We start from the raw sequence: 14,291 nt of genomic DNA, 5'->3' as shown, positions 1-14,291 counted from the left end.
GGGAAATGGAAAATCCAAATCTCTCACCTAGTCGATACTTAGAGGGTCAACTGGATAGATATCATCCTTATCAGAAAGCAGGAAAAAAAATGGAATTATTTGAAATTCCTTTATATATACTTTCTGTATTCTAAATTCCAGAGATGGAGTTGAGTATTAAAATTGTTAAAAGGCAAACTAGTGAATGGGAAAAAAAAAACCCAAAAAGTAGATGGAGTCTACTTTTCCAATTTGGAAAAATAATTCTGTAATGAGCAAACACTATGCCAGTCAATTAAATGGTACAGCACTAAAGTTCCATATTTTGCTTAGCTTATATAATCTAGTAATACATCAAAGGATAAAGGAGTAAAGGGTTACTTAAAGAGGAAGGTGAAGAAAACAATATGTCTAGAAGATCCTACTTAGTATACAAATGACTAGGTGTTTTCTTTAATGCTACATAATGCCATAAATAAAACTTGTTCAATTTTTAAAAACACATTTTTCTCCAGCACGGGTGTGTTTACACTACACAGAATAAAGTTGCTCAAATTCTCAGTGTTTGGCACATACTTACAGGAAATCAGAATTAGTATTAGTGAGAATTAGTACTGTCCAGTTTAAACTTGCCCATCAAGTTTAAACAAAAAGAATAAAATTTGGAGTGTACTATAAGTTAGGTGCATTTCCTATGTAAGTTAAACATTACATCGTGGGTACAAAAGTACTAGTTAAATCATATTACTAGCATTTATACATCTCAAAAAAAGAGATAACATAAACAAGAATTAGAACAGCAAAAGTTGTGACCAGGTAAAAATATTCATCGTGGGCTTCCCTGGTGGCGCAGTGGTTGAGAGTCCGCCTGCCGATGCAGGGGACGCGGGTTCGTGGCCCGGTCCGGGAAGATCCCACATGCCGCGGAGCGGCTGGGCCCGTGAGTCATGGCCGCTGAGCCTGCGCGTCCGGAGCCTGTGCTCCGCAACAGGAGAGACCACAGCAGTGAGAGGCCCGCATACCGCGAAAAAAAAAAAAAAATTCATCGAAAAACTTCTACATTTCATGAGCAAGTTAAAACCTCATTTTATCATTTAAAAACTCACATTTAAACTTGCAAATACTAAACATGAGCAAATTAAAAGGTTTCATGGTTTTCTAGTTTTTTTTAAGTGGCTATGTCGATCCTCTACTCTCCCCCAAATCTCTGTCATGGTGACTCCACAAATTTCTACTATCTTGCTCCCAGAAGATGACATCATCTTCTGTTGCACAGAGAAAATAAAAGCCATCAGGCATGAACTCCTTTGACTGCTTCCCACTAAACATGTATGCTCTCTGCCTCCTCCCAGCCCTTGCTCCTGTCACACCGGAAATGGCATCTCCTACTATACAAGATTAAACTCTTCCCTGTGCTTTAACTTTCAGCTCCCATCTCCACCTTGGTCCTTGGCAAGTCAATTACCCTCTATTTCCTTTGGGTTTAGTGTTCCTCTTCTTTCCATCAGCAATTATATTCAAGGGTCTTTCATTAAGAAAAAAATCAATTCCACAATAGTAGTCCTTTGAGCTACTGCCCTCTTTTTCTCTTCATGGCCAAGTTCATGAAAGGGTTGTCAACACTTGCTTCACCTTGTCCACCTCACCTTTTCTTTACCTTTACTCTCAACTTAGCCAACTATAATGTGCTTTTCACCTTCAAGATCTCACCAAGATCACCCATGACCTCCTTGCTGCTAAAACCGTTGAACACTTCCCATTACTCGTCTTAGCTGACCTCCTCTCGTAGCGTTCACTCTAACTGAATAACTCTTATTTGAAGTGCAGTCTTTTGTTGGCTTCCACAACTCTCCTGGCTTTCTTTATTCTGTCTGGATCTCAGCTTTTTGCAGAGTTCCATTTCTCTGTCAGTCTTTTAAAACGCTGATGCTCACCAGGGCTCTCTCCTTAAGTGCTTTTCTCTTGTTCTACATATTCTGAACAACATCATCCATTCTTACGACTTTTAACACTTGATGATTCCCAAATCTGTATGTATAACACAGATTTCGCTCCTGAGCTTCTGACCTATGTATCCAGCTGGAAACTTCCCTTCAGCTGTCCAAAGATACCTTGATCCACTGTGCAAGTTAAAAACTCATCATCCATGTCCACTACACCTAACCTGTCTGTTTGTTTGTTCCTGAAGACCTGGTCTCAGTGAATTACTGCACAACCCACCCAAGACAAAAACCTGAATATCATCCTAGACTCTTCCATCTCTCTCATCCCTAAAATCCAATCAACTACCAATCCTGTTGATCCTACCTCCAGAATCTCTCTCCAGTCCAGCAACTTCCCAGTGCTTCACTGCCATTTTCCTAGTAAAGCCATAACTATCTCTTGTCTAAAGAAATATTATTGTTAAAAACTGCTTGACGTGGGAATTCCCTGGTGGTTCAGCAGTTAGGACTCTGTGCTCTCACTGCCGAGGGCCTGGGTTCAATCCCTGGTCGGGGAACTAAGATCCCACAAGCCACATGGCGTGGCAAAAAACAAAACAAAAAAAACTGCTTGACATGTATTTTTTTAATTAAAGAATATGGAGAACCATACTCTCTAACATTCTCACCTAAGAGGCAACAACATCTTACCTGGCTACCCTGTGACAAATAAATCTACCAGATTCTACCAGGAAACCAAAAGAGGGGATCACCTAATTTAGCTTCCTATACAACAAGGTTATTCTACACAGAATTAACCTGTCTCCAATTTCACAACTGTGTGACCCCCCCTCATAAGACTCTTCTACATTTACACATCTGGCAAATTCTTCAATATTCTGGGAAAGAATGAGCATTACCTCAAGTCTCAAAACGTGCTGCCTTAAAAAGAGGTTAGAAAAGGTATACAGTGAAAGAAACAATGCATAATTATTGGCAATTATTATAGAAATATACAAAAGAGATAAAAAGTATTGCTCTCTTTTCCACTTGAGAGTAAAACTAAACTGATTAAAGTCTTAAGATGATCAAACCATAAAATAGATCATGCGTTACATATAATAGGTAAAATACTGGATTAAAGTATGTTAATCAATCTAGTAGCTTTAAAAATTTTTGAACCTGAACCAGAGAGGCAGTTCTAGAACCCAAATTTTTTCTCTAATAAAAATAATGCATTAAGGTTAAATCTGTAGGGTTCTTAACAGAATCTTGTCAACATCTCTCTATAACATTAATAAAGTTCAAGGCCACATTTACTGAAAAAATTTTGGCAAGCCAAACTTGCACAATTAAAATAAATACAATGTCACATGATTTGGTCTCCTGAAGCGTGGAATTTTGACCTTGATGTCTTCCCATTTCTAATGCTATAAATAACTACTTTAGCTGAACAAAATATGAAACTGTTAACTCTCACAGAATGTGGTTGTGTCTTTTCAATGTGTTATGTCCCATGTAAATATTTAGTATGGGCTTATTCATTTGACAAGTATTTATTGTGTGCCTACCAGGGCTAGGCTCCATAGCAGGCAATGAAGACATAAAGGTGATCAAGACAAACACAATGCCACTCTTTAAAAGACTAAGAAGAGAAGACAATTAACAAATAATTGCAAAAAGTCATCATCTGGGGCTAGAGGATAAGCAGGGGTATTTTAACAAATCTATAGAGTCAGGGAAGGCCTTCTGGAGGAAGTTCAGAGGCAATGTCTTTAAAACAAAAATCTTCAAGGCTACGATAACAGAACTGCATGTCTGTAGGTTACTGCTGTTCATTCCCATCAGTTATATTATTCTCACAACACGTACAGGTTAATTTATATGCTAGGTTTATGTTCAGTATAAAATGCAGCTTAAAAGAGGCTTTATAAATCAAAGGTTCTTAGCTATAGTTTGAAACATCAAAAGGAATCACTTCTACCACTTCAGGGAAATCAAATAAGCATAATAAATGAGGAGGCAACACAGGTTTAAAATATTTCTGACAAATGGCAGATTGACCTCATGAGTTTCTTTGAACCCCTTCCTCCCCTAACCACATTAAAATCCCAGTAAATGAATCTTTCAAAGGGTGTAAACATACGAGAACTAAAAAAGAAAAAAGGAGAGGAGACTAAAACACTCAAGAGAATTCATCAAATTTTTATAAAATTGAAGAGCTGGAGGAGTGATAATTGACCTGGGGGAGCAGACACACTACCTGGGTACTGTGGAGGAGGAGACCAAGTGGAAGTTAGCTGATTTTCAGCACAGACCTCAAAAAAGATAAGACCCAGGGAACACAAGTTACTGTGGAGGGAGAGTAAGTGGTGGGGATGAAAAGAGAGGGTTAGAGAACAATACGTAAGTCCATCACTGGACACTCCCCCAGCATACATGCTCTCCCACATATGTGCACTTGTGCCTGAACCCAGAAGATTACTGTTCCTCCCACCTCACCTATTCTTTGAAGAAGTGCAATGACACCAGAGAAAAAGACTTATAAAATACTGACATTTGGATGCCACTCTAATGAAAAGCCCAAATGAAAAATCATGCCCATGTACGAAGAGCTTCTGAGTGGCTCTCAAATACAGATAGGTAACAACCACAGATAAGTGAGGAAAACCTCCAAATTGAAAGTGAGAGCTTAGAAAATCAAACAGGAATTAAAAAACAAAAACAAAAACCTGGAAGAAACCACACAATACATGGGGTAGAAGACAATTTTTAAAAACCCTATAATTAATACCCTTATAATAAAAAGAGAAATTTAGCAGCCATAAAACAAAATACAATGAACACATGAACATCAGAGAACACAAAAATAGTTCTTTGAATTAAAAAATTAGAATAGCTGAAATAAAATATTTAATAGGAAGACTGCAAGATAAAGTCAAGGATATCGCTCATAAAAACAAACAAAAAGATTAAAAAGTTAGAATTTAAGAAAGATTAAAATTTGAATTAAATTAGGATCTGTCAGGAGGTGTAACTTCGGACTAACAGAGATTCCAAAAAAAGAAAATAGAGAAGAAACTGTCCAAGAAATAATTCAAGAAAAGTATAGAGAACTTTCAGACGTGCATTTCCATATTGAAAGGACCCTCAAGTATACGGCACAATAAATGAAAAAATGCCCACACCAAAGCTCCTTATTGTGAAGTTTTCAAACACCAGGGGTAAAAAGAAGATTATAAAAGTTTTCGGTGGGGGGAAAGGTAAAATACAAAAAGGAATAATGATCAGGATGTACTACTGGAGACTTGGCAAGGGTAAGACATGATTTCAGTATTTGACTTTTAAAACAATGTACAGCAATTTTTATAAACACCAAGCAATAATAATGTAAGTAAATAAATAATAGACAATAAATAGGTAAACAAATGAATAAAATAAAAATAAAACCAATTTACTGAATGGCACCCCTACTACCTGCTAGGGGTGCCATTCAAACTCCTTTAAATATATTAACTCATTTAACTCTCATAACTCTATGAGGAAGACACTATTAACCTCATTTACAGATGAGGAAACAGGCATTGAGAGATTAAGTAATGATACATCTAGGAAGTGGTAGAGCCAGAGTCCTAGCTTTCTGAGCATGGTTTTTCAAAAACTGCATGATACTGTCTCTCAACTTTAAAAGTAAAATTAATTTTAAAAAAGAAGAAAAGAAAATACCATTTGAACGTTCACTACCATCCTAATCTGTTCCCAAATAACTATGGTTGATTAAAAGTTCTGACTTGGTCAATCAGGACACAAGCTTAATATGTGTGTGTGTGTGTGTGTGTGTGTGTGTGTGTGTGTGTGTGTGTGTTTGGGGGATGAAGGTTGAGGGTATTTGCTAGCATTTTAAGTATTCATTGTATAAAAATACTTTATGCTATGTATGTGTGATTTGCTGCTAGAAGGTCGATAAAATAGATTCCCTGCCCTAAATACAACAACAATCTCCAAAAGAACTAATGCACTTACATCAGATCACCATTGCGTATTGGGGCAAAGAATAAAGGGTATATAAATCTCATTAAAGTTAGAAACAGAATAGCTACCTCTTTTCCAAAGTACTGTCATCTAAGCCCCTCACACTTTTCTTGTCTTGCAAGAAAAATTTCCCTAGATGATTTCCTAGTCATACATGACTATTAAATATACTGATAAGACAAAACCTTCATGCCCCTTCACTCACTCTTGCCTTACATTCACCTTTACCTTATATTATCAACTACATAATGAGACTTGAACATTGTCATCTGAAGTTCCTCTGCAGGAGTTAGCTTCATTCAGTTCCCTACTTTCCATCGTCTCACTGTCCCTACTTAACATCTGGCTTTAGTGGGGGGAAAAATTAGAGAAATATACTCTTTTTGAATAATTTTTTTTCTTTTCCAATCTGGTGACATCTTCATTCATTCTTTCTGACCTATGATAAGGAGGCTACACAGTTTTGGCATTTCCTTTCTTGGGACTAATAAACTTCCATACGATAATGTCGAGGCTTCTGGGACATCAGACCCTCCTTCGGTGCGCTCCTACTGCACTGGACCTCCTCCATCATTTGCTGTTGCATGGCCCTGCCTGGGAGTCCTTTCTCTCATATATGCGGCCCTCCACTTTCTGCCTGTCATGCCTTTGACTTCTTCTGCGTCGCTTTTTGGTTTTATTTTGTCGTGGGTTTGGGTTTTGGTAGATAGGTGATGACTGCAGCAACCTTTAAGATCCTGATGTGATGCATCAAGACATGTGATGCATCATGTACGTCTTCCCAACACCTGGGTGAACAGACCCGCGGCTGCCTGGCCTATTAGACTTCGGTCTCGCTCACAGGACGTCCCGATCTGTAGCCGCAGAGTCACACCGCGACAACTCCCAGCGTCCGGTCTCACGCGCACCCTGCACGGCTGTCACACCGTCCCTCCCAGCGCTCAGGTGTAGCACCTGGCGGTCCTAACCCCGAGAGTCACCTGCGGGCCGGCCGGGCGCGCGCAGGTGCTCACGCACATACCGTCTCCTTGGCAGCGGCGACCGGGATGGGAAGCAGCCCCCGGCCGCGGGGCGGTTCCTCCGGCTCTGCGGCCGCGCTCTTGGAGGGGAGCCAGGGGGCCGGCGCCCGCGCGGAGTCGGCCCTGGGGTCCCCATACAGCTGGTAGCACACCAGGCCGACCAGACCCCCGCCGGCCGCAGCCGCTATGCTCAGCTCCCCCCAGCGCCGCCGCCGCCTCCAAGCCGCCTCAGCCACAGCCCCCTCCTCCTCCTCCCGGCAGAAGGGCCGGCCGGGAGGGCCCGGGGCTATGCCCGCAGGCCGCCCGCACGGCCCAGGGAAGGGATGGGGAGGCGAGGGCGGAGGCGGAAGCCGAGGCGGCGGGCGCAGAAGCCTCCGCAGCGCAGCCATAGCGGGAGCTGCCCGCACCGGAGGTAGGAGGGGGCGGACGAGGCGGTGGAGCGGGGCCCGAAACCTCGCGAGAAGTTGGTTCGCTGAGGTTCGCTGCTGTCCGAGAGCGACCCCTACGATTGCGCGGCCTGGGGTCCCCTCCGGGCGACCTTCAGCTGAGGAACCGGGGGTCTCTGGCTGGGGAGAGCCTGGGGAGGAGGGGGCGCAACCGGCTGCTCCTCGGCCCCGCGTTCCCAGCCCAACCCCGCGGTCATAAATAACTGCACCTCCCCCGGACGACACCTGACTGCGCGAGAACCCAACACCGCAGGCGACAGCCAGGTCGGCGGAGCTGAACCGAGCCCTCGGGGGCGGGGGTGTCGGGCGCCCCTCCGCTAACGTGACCCTTCGCCTCTGCTTTTCTGGGTGGGTCTCGAATCATCGGTAATGCCCCTCTAAGAAAGTCACATCCCCTAACGGTATCCTGATCTTCTGATACGAGATCGGGAATAATTTGGAACGGTATCTTCAGGTGTACAACAAAAATGAGATATAAAAATTTGGCTCGAGTCATAAAAATAGCAAATTAAGTAAAAGGATTTTTTTTGACTACATGACAGCTTCTGGTCTTTTGATGGGGGAAGGCTAATGCTGTTTTTTAGTTACCGTTAATATGTTTAAAAAACATTACCATACCAGCGGCGTGACTTAATTCAATAAAGCAGAGCTGTCTTACTTTTGGGAGGAAGTTGTTGATATAAATAATCGGTACGTGCATTGTGCCATTTTTATTTTTGTTATTCCTATACTTGTTTGTTTGCTACACTTTATGAGAAAGTGTTTATGACATTCTTATCAGTTTCCTGCCCCTGAACCCGGTTTTGGTAACTTAGTTACCTAGCTTTGGTCTTTATATTCTGGAATGTTTCCAGGACCCCTTAAAATATTCTGGGTCTAGGGATGTGCACAACTAAATTTATTAGTCTCAAATGGGCTGCGGTCACAAGGGGATTAGATCCTGGCAAGTCTTATGAAAACTGAGGGCTTTCAGAGGCAAACAAAATGAGATTTTCTGGCCCAGGTCCTGCTATTGCCACTCCTCACTAACCCCTTGCCTATAAGTAATCTATCAGATACACCTCAGTTACATCTTGTTTTAATATAGGCTAATGGAATTTTCCTTTCTTAAAGCCACTAAAAGTGATAAACAGAAAAAGCCTCTATAACCTGAACAAAATGTGTCTATTTTAAGATGCCGTCTCTGTATTTCTTTTACTTTCAGCCTGCTGGTTTTATATAACCAGTGCCTCAAGGAAGACTCAGTGGTGGCTCCTTGTTTTATCACCAAGATTCCTTCAATTTCTGTCTTCTCTGAATTCTGGAAAATTCCCACAGAAGCATTTATTCTCTGGATCTACAACACTGTTCTTCTGGCACTGTTTACTTCGAGCTGAATACAATTTCCGGATTTTCTCATAAATTTCCGACATGGCCTAATAGCAGAATTCTTGGACAGACTGATGAATTTTTATTAGCTGCATATTAAAAGCCAAGTAGCTTAAAAAGAATTAGGGAGGTAATACAATAAGGTATTACAATTAAGGAAAATGACAGAAATTATCCATCTGAGATGATTTCACATATCTATCTGTATAATTTCTCTCCAGTTTAAAAAAAAATTAATGTAGCTCCTGCAAGCCATTTCTTTGGCTAGAAACCAACTTCTGCCATGAGAGGTGCTGGGTTTAGGTTCGCCAAGTACTCAGAAAGCTTTGGATAAAAGGTCTCTCTACATGCAGAAGTTACTCTAACTTTCCTCAGTACCTCTCTTCTAAAAGCTAAATTTCCTTAAGAATAGTTATTATTTTCATCTCACTTCTGATGCTCTGTAACTATAGCTACATGAAAATAACTCGATTCCTTTATTACCTGTATATTTTGAGTTTAATTTTCAAAGGGAAAAATTATTTTTTTAAAAAACGTGATATTAAGAATTTGGAAACATTTTTGAAATTACAGGTAATAATGTTAGATCAATATAGATTTAGCCTAATTTCTTTCATCTTTTATTTCAATTCTACTATTAATAATATCCAAAAAATGTCCCTAATATACAGTGAGAGCCTACACCTTCAAAAAAAATTTGACTTATGTTCACTATGGTCTAAGTAAAAAGAAATGCTCTAAAGCATTTAAAAATATTTACAACAGCAGGAATTAAGCCAGACAGTTTTTCAGGAAAGCATAACTATCAGTGGAGTGATCAAGCAGAAGGCAAATCTGGACTCTTGATTTTGCTACATCTTAACTGCATAACCTATAATGCTTTGGAGTCCACAGTTTCCTACAAAATAATGGAATTGAATAGGTGATCACCTTCTGAACCCATGATCCTAATTAACCAAAATGCTCCAAGCATATTAGTAAAGCGAATATAGATACTTCCTTCATAGCATTTTTCACATGTCATTTTCCTTCTCAAAACACATAATTGCCCTACAATTGCTTTATTCTTTCCAATTAAAATTCCACCCCATGACCTAATTATTTTAACCTTTTAATACTTTTAAAATTGCAAATAAATGAGTGACTTTTAAATTTTGAAAATGTGAAATTTAAGTGTAATATGTGTCATGCCTAGGCACAAATGTCCTGTTTAACAAAACTTCTATTAAAAAAATCCTGCTTATCTAGTTGTACTCACTCTGAGCACCAGAATCTTGACTAGTTGGAAGAGGAGAAATTATCTCTGAGGCCCTACATCAGGGCACATGAACCTCCTCACCCGCAGGCCTACTCAATTCTGACAGAGGGAGGCTACCGGCCAAAGAGCAAGGCTGCAGCAAGCCACTTCTCTCTTGGGAAAGTTGTTCCCATCTTCAGTGCTGTTTTCCTTGGGGGACAATTGGCAAAATCAAAAGAGAAAGTGATGGGAAAGGTGTGTTCTGTGGGGTTGCAGCCTTTTCTTGGTCTTTTGTCTTCAGAGTGCCAGCCACTAGGAGTCTGGAACTTTATTCCCCAGCATCCAGAGCCATGGAAACCAATTCATCGAAGGTGCTGAGAAAACAGATCGTTTTCTGTTTTGACTAGCTCCCACTCCCAGTGACAAGTTGACAATGGTTTGCACTCTGCCCTCTTCCCTTAGTCAAAGCAAATTCTTCTAAGCTTCATGAAGCCAGATCATCTATTTGGCTCAAGTGCGGGCACATAGTAGGACTTCAACAAATGCTTATTAAATGAAGAAGGGAATTTATTATTGTAATGAGGGGGAGGGGGAGAGGCAAGATGGGAATGTGAATTGGGAGACAAGGAAATAAAGTAGCTCATCTGATGCTAAAGAAGTTGATAAAGTAAGGAACACATCCTAAAAGGCAATTAATGCAAATGGAAGGGCAAAATGAGCAAGCAAGATGTTGGCAAGAAAAAGTTGCTGTCACGGACAAGGGCTGATTTCAGAAACAAATTTTGTGATTTGAAGCCATCCTCTTACATAGTAATAAGAGGCATAATCCTGCTACATTTAGAGCCTTAAAACACTACACTTCCATCTGGTTCTTTTTGTGCTCTGACAAATTCCAGCATGCTCCATGGACAAAGGTCAGTGATTTGACCTTGATACCTTCCATTCATTCTTACATATCTCACTGGTGACACCACCAAGCTGCCAGTTGTACACATTTAACTATCTAACTTCAAGACCAGTGATAACCTCGCTCTGACCATTACATCTGTCCAATCTGATTTCTATAATTTCTGATTTTATATAATTTCCAGGGTCTTTGCTGACAGTGTCTCACTGTTCAATTCTTGTTATTGCCTTTACCCTCCATTTGGTAGCCAGGACCTCTTTTCCTATGTATTTGGAAAACAAGGAACAGCAAAGCTGCCTGCCTGAAACATGTGAGCCCTTTCTCAATTGTCATATTCTGTTTTCATGCCTGATAGCGATTAAAGTTTCCATGCCCATCAGAAGCTGTCTTCTGGGGAAGAATAGCCTCAGAGTAATAATATATTGATCATCTATTATGCAAGCATGATATTTGGGTTACAAAACAATATCATCTTTATAAAACTGTTGGCAGTCACTACTAGAGTTTAGCATATGCATGCCCTATGACCCATCAATTTCAATCCTAGATGAAATACTCAACAGAAATGAATACTTATGTACACCAAAAGACATAATAGAGAAATATTTTTAACTGGCCAGAAACTAGAAAGTATTCATAAGTTCATCAATAGTGCCCTGGATTTTTTTTAATTGTGTTATATTTACACAATTGAATGCTATATAGCAATGAAAATTACTGAAATGCAACTACATGCAATCATGTGGATCAAAGAAGGCAGACACAAAAGATTGTATTATTCTATTTATAATGTTCAAAAACTATATATATATACACATATATACATGTGGTGTCAAAATCATAATAGTGGTTTCTTTGGGTCGAGGGTAGTGACTAGAAGTGGGAAAAGGGGGTTCTAGAGTTCTGTTCATGTTCTGTTTCTTGATATGGGTGCTGGTTAAACAAGTGTATTCTGGAAGTTCCTAGAGCTATCCATTTACAATTTGTATATTTTTTTAATGCATGTCATACTTCAATTAAAAGTTTATATAAAATAAAAAATAGATTTTCTTCCTAATGTTCTTATATGATGTGTTATTTACTGTAGTGTTATAACTTGCTCAGTTCTGAACTATGTGACTTAAAAGGAATGTATAGAGCTTGTAAAGAGTTAAGAGCAAAAATTGATTGAAGAGTTGGAAACTAACAGAAAAGGTAGATAATGTTGATACAGCCTAAAGAGATTTAATGAAGGAACATCTTAAAAAGTCTTCTAGTACCTGAAAATCCTTAAGAAGCTGCTCGTTAGCTATTTTCCTTATTTAGTAAGGAAAGACCAAAAGGAACTTGGTATTTTAAGCAGCAACCTAGTGTTTCATCTTCTTTGACTTGTAGCACTTTCTCCTGTGAAATGTCCATATGGACAGACCCAGTAGGTATCTGGTGGTAAGACCTAGTGCAACCAGTATATACCCTTGTCTCTGGCTCTAACCCCAGACTGTCAGGTGTTGGATGGGAAATTGCTTTAAGGGAAGATAATCAAACAGAAGGGCAGCCTTCAGAACAGATGGAAAGCTCAGCACCAAGAGGGAACCATTAGAGAAATCAAGCATAGCATAAGGTAAGTCCATGTACATATGTGCAGAAACTTAGTGGGATGGCAAACCAGTCTCATTTCTTGCCAACTCCCACTGATTGGCATGTGTTACCCAGAACACTGCACTGAGCAAAATTTTCAGACAAGGTCCAGAATTCCCAGTAAACAACAGCAGAGTGTCTCTAGTTGAAAACAGGAGGGGATCCAGATCCTGTCCACTTAAAGCCTCTCTTTAAACACCCACAGCCAGGCCTGAAGCATCTCTGTAGAATCTTAGGGCTTAAAAATCATGAAAATGTACACATCTTTAATTTTTTCTGATGAGGAAAAGAATTAAAAACTTTTCTCTGGGTTACACAATCAGGGCTTTAGCCTCCATATTCTGCCCTATATCTACATAGTTTCTATATTGCAATCAGAAACTAAGAATTTTAAAGTTTTTTTTAAAGATATATATATATTTTTAATGAATTTATTTATTTATTTTTGGCTGTGTTGGGTCTTCGTTTCTGCATGAGGGCTTTCTCTAGTTGCGGTGAGCAGGGGCCCCTCTTCAACGCGGTGCGTGGGCCTCTCACTGTCGCGGCCTTCTCTTGTTGCGGAGCACAGGCTCCAGACGCGCAGGGTCAGTAGCTGTGGTGCGCGGGCTTAGTTGCTCCGCGGCATGTGGGATTTTCCCAGACCAGGGCTCGAACCCGTGTCCCCTGCATTGTCAGGCAGACTCTCAACCACTGCGCCACCAGGGAAGCCCAAAACAGTTTTTCTTAAAACACATTAATTTGCAAGGAGTAGAATAGAAATTGCATTAGCTCAAATAAAAGTTATTTTATGGATAAAAGCCATATCAAATCCGGGAACAGTGGTACTATGAGATCTAAGAAAGTATGGTAACCAGGTTAGCTCTAGAGACCCACAAAGTAAGAGTTCAAGGACATTTATTCTAACATACTGGTGTGAACATGACTTGGCTGCTAATCCCATCAGTCTCTATGAGTCTTAGGTCAGAACCTAAAGATAAAGTATTGGCTTGGTCTAGCCTACAGATGTTTTCTATCTTTGTTAGTTTCTTACTCTAAGACCAATCAGCTGTGCCTGGGATGAAAGGGGTGGAGTCATATGGGAACAGTTTCTGGGAAATACGAAGAATAGCTTCTCTTAGAAGGCTCGGTGGTCAGGCACTGGCGGTGTGCTGGTAAATGTTTAACAGCTGGTTCTAGGGTAGAAGACAGGGGAGTCCTGATTTGTAGCGTTTACAGATTTCCATGGTGTATATACTCCCACCACAGCTGATGTCAAGTTACCAACATGACATTACTGACTGCAGAGTTGTGAAAAGATTCACAGTAGCACATCATTATATAAAATTTGCACGATGCACATACAAAAGAGGTGACAGGAATAGTAAAAAAATTGGGGGAGTGATGAGTTTTTGGTACTTATTACCTTTGATTTTAATATAATTTATCTAATTGTAAATTTATATAACTTAATTTTTAAAATGTCTCTTATAACTTGGCTCACTAAATGCCTGAAAATTTAACAATCAGCTCTACTGAGCTTGAGCAAGGAGGCTGCACCACAGGACTACTTAAAGATTACCATATTCATTAGAGAGTTTGGGAGCTCTTGAAGACCACTGTTTGATTCCAGAAGGAAACAGAATAAGAAGGACATAAAACTAAGCCAAAAAAGATCAGGACCTGCCTTTAGCCACAAATGGCAAAATGAATTTACCCATCCTTTAGTCAAGAAGAGGGTTAACAACCTTCCCTCTCTTCTTGGGGTCGTTAATTATTTTCAATCAA

The 14,291-nt window shown here is 40.1% G+C and overlaps 1 protein-coding gene across 9 annotated transcripts in view; it reads right to left on the bottom strand.

The window, feature by feature from the left end:
• Window positions 1–7,346, bottom strand: part of MICU3 (mitochondrial calcium uptake family member 3) — a 114,704-nt gene extending 107,358 nt beyond the window's left edge. For 6 of the 9 annotated variants that reach the window (XR_003794166.1, XR_003794167.1, XR_003794170.1 and 3 more), the window contains exon 1: window positions 6,955–7,341. Coding sequence is in view for 2 of the 9 variants with exons in the window: in XM_029226350.1 (XP_029082183.1) it covers window positions 6,955–7,341 (387 nt within the window). In the remaining 7 variants the exon portion in view is untranslated. Of the gene's footprint in view, window positions 1–6,954 lie in introns of all 9 variants that reach the window. The other 3 variants (XR_003794164.1, XR_003794165.1, XM_029226349.1) reach the window with 1 other exon arrangement.
• Between the last annotated feature and the right edge of the window lie 6,945 nt (window positions 7,347–14,291).

Source organism: Monodon monoceros, unplaced genomic scaffold, assembly GCF_005190385.1.
Source record: "Monodon monoceros isolate NGI ecotype Baffin Bay Population unplaced genomic scaffold, NGI_Narwhal_1 Super_Scaffold_17, whole genome shotgun sequence".
NCBI classification, from domain to species: domain Eukaryota; kingdom Metazoa; phylum Chordata; class Mammalia; order Artiodactyla; family Monodontidae; genus Monodon; species Monodon monoceros.
The sequence above is the reverse complement of the archived record's forward strand: the minus strand, read 5'-3'. Positions and strand labels throughout refer to the sequence as shown.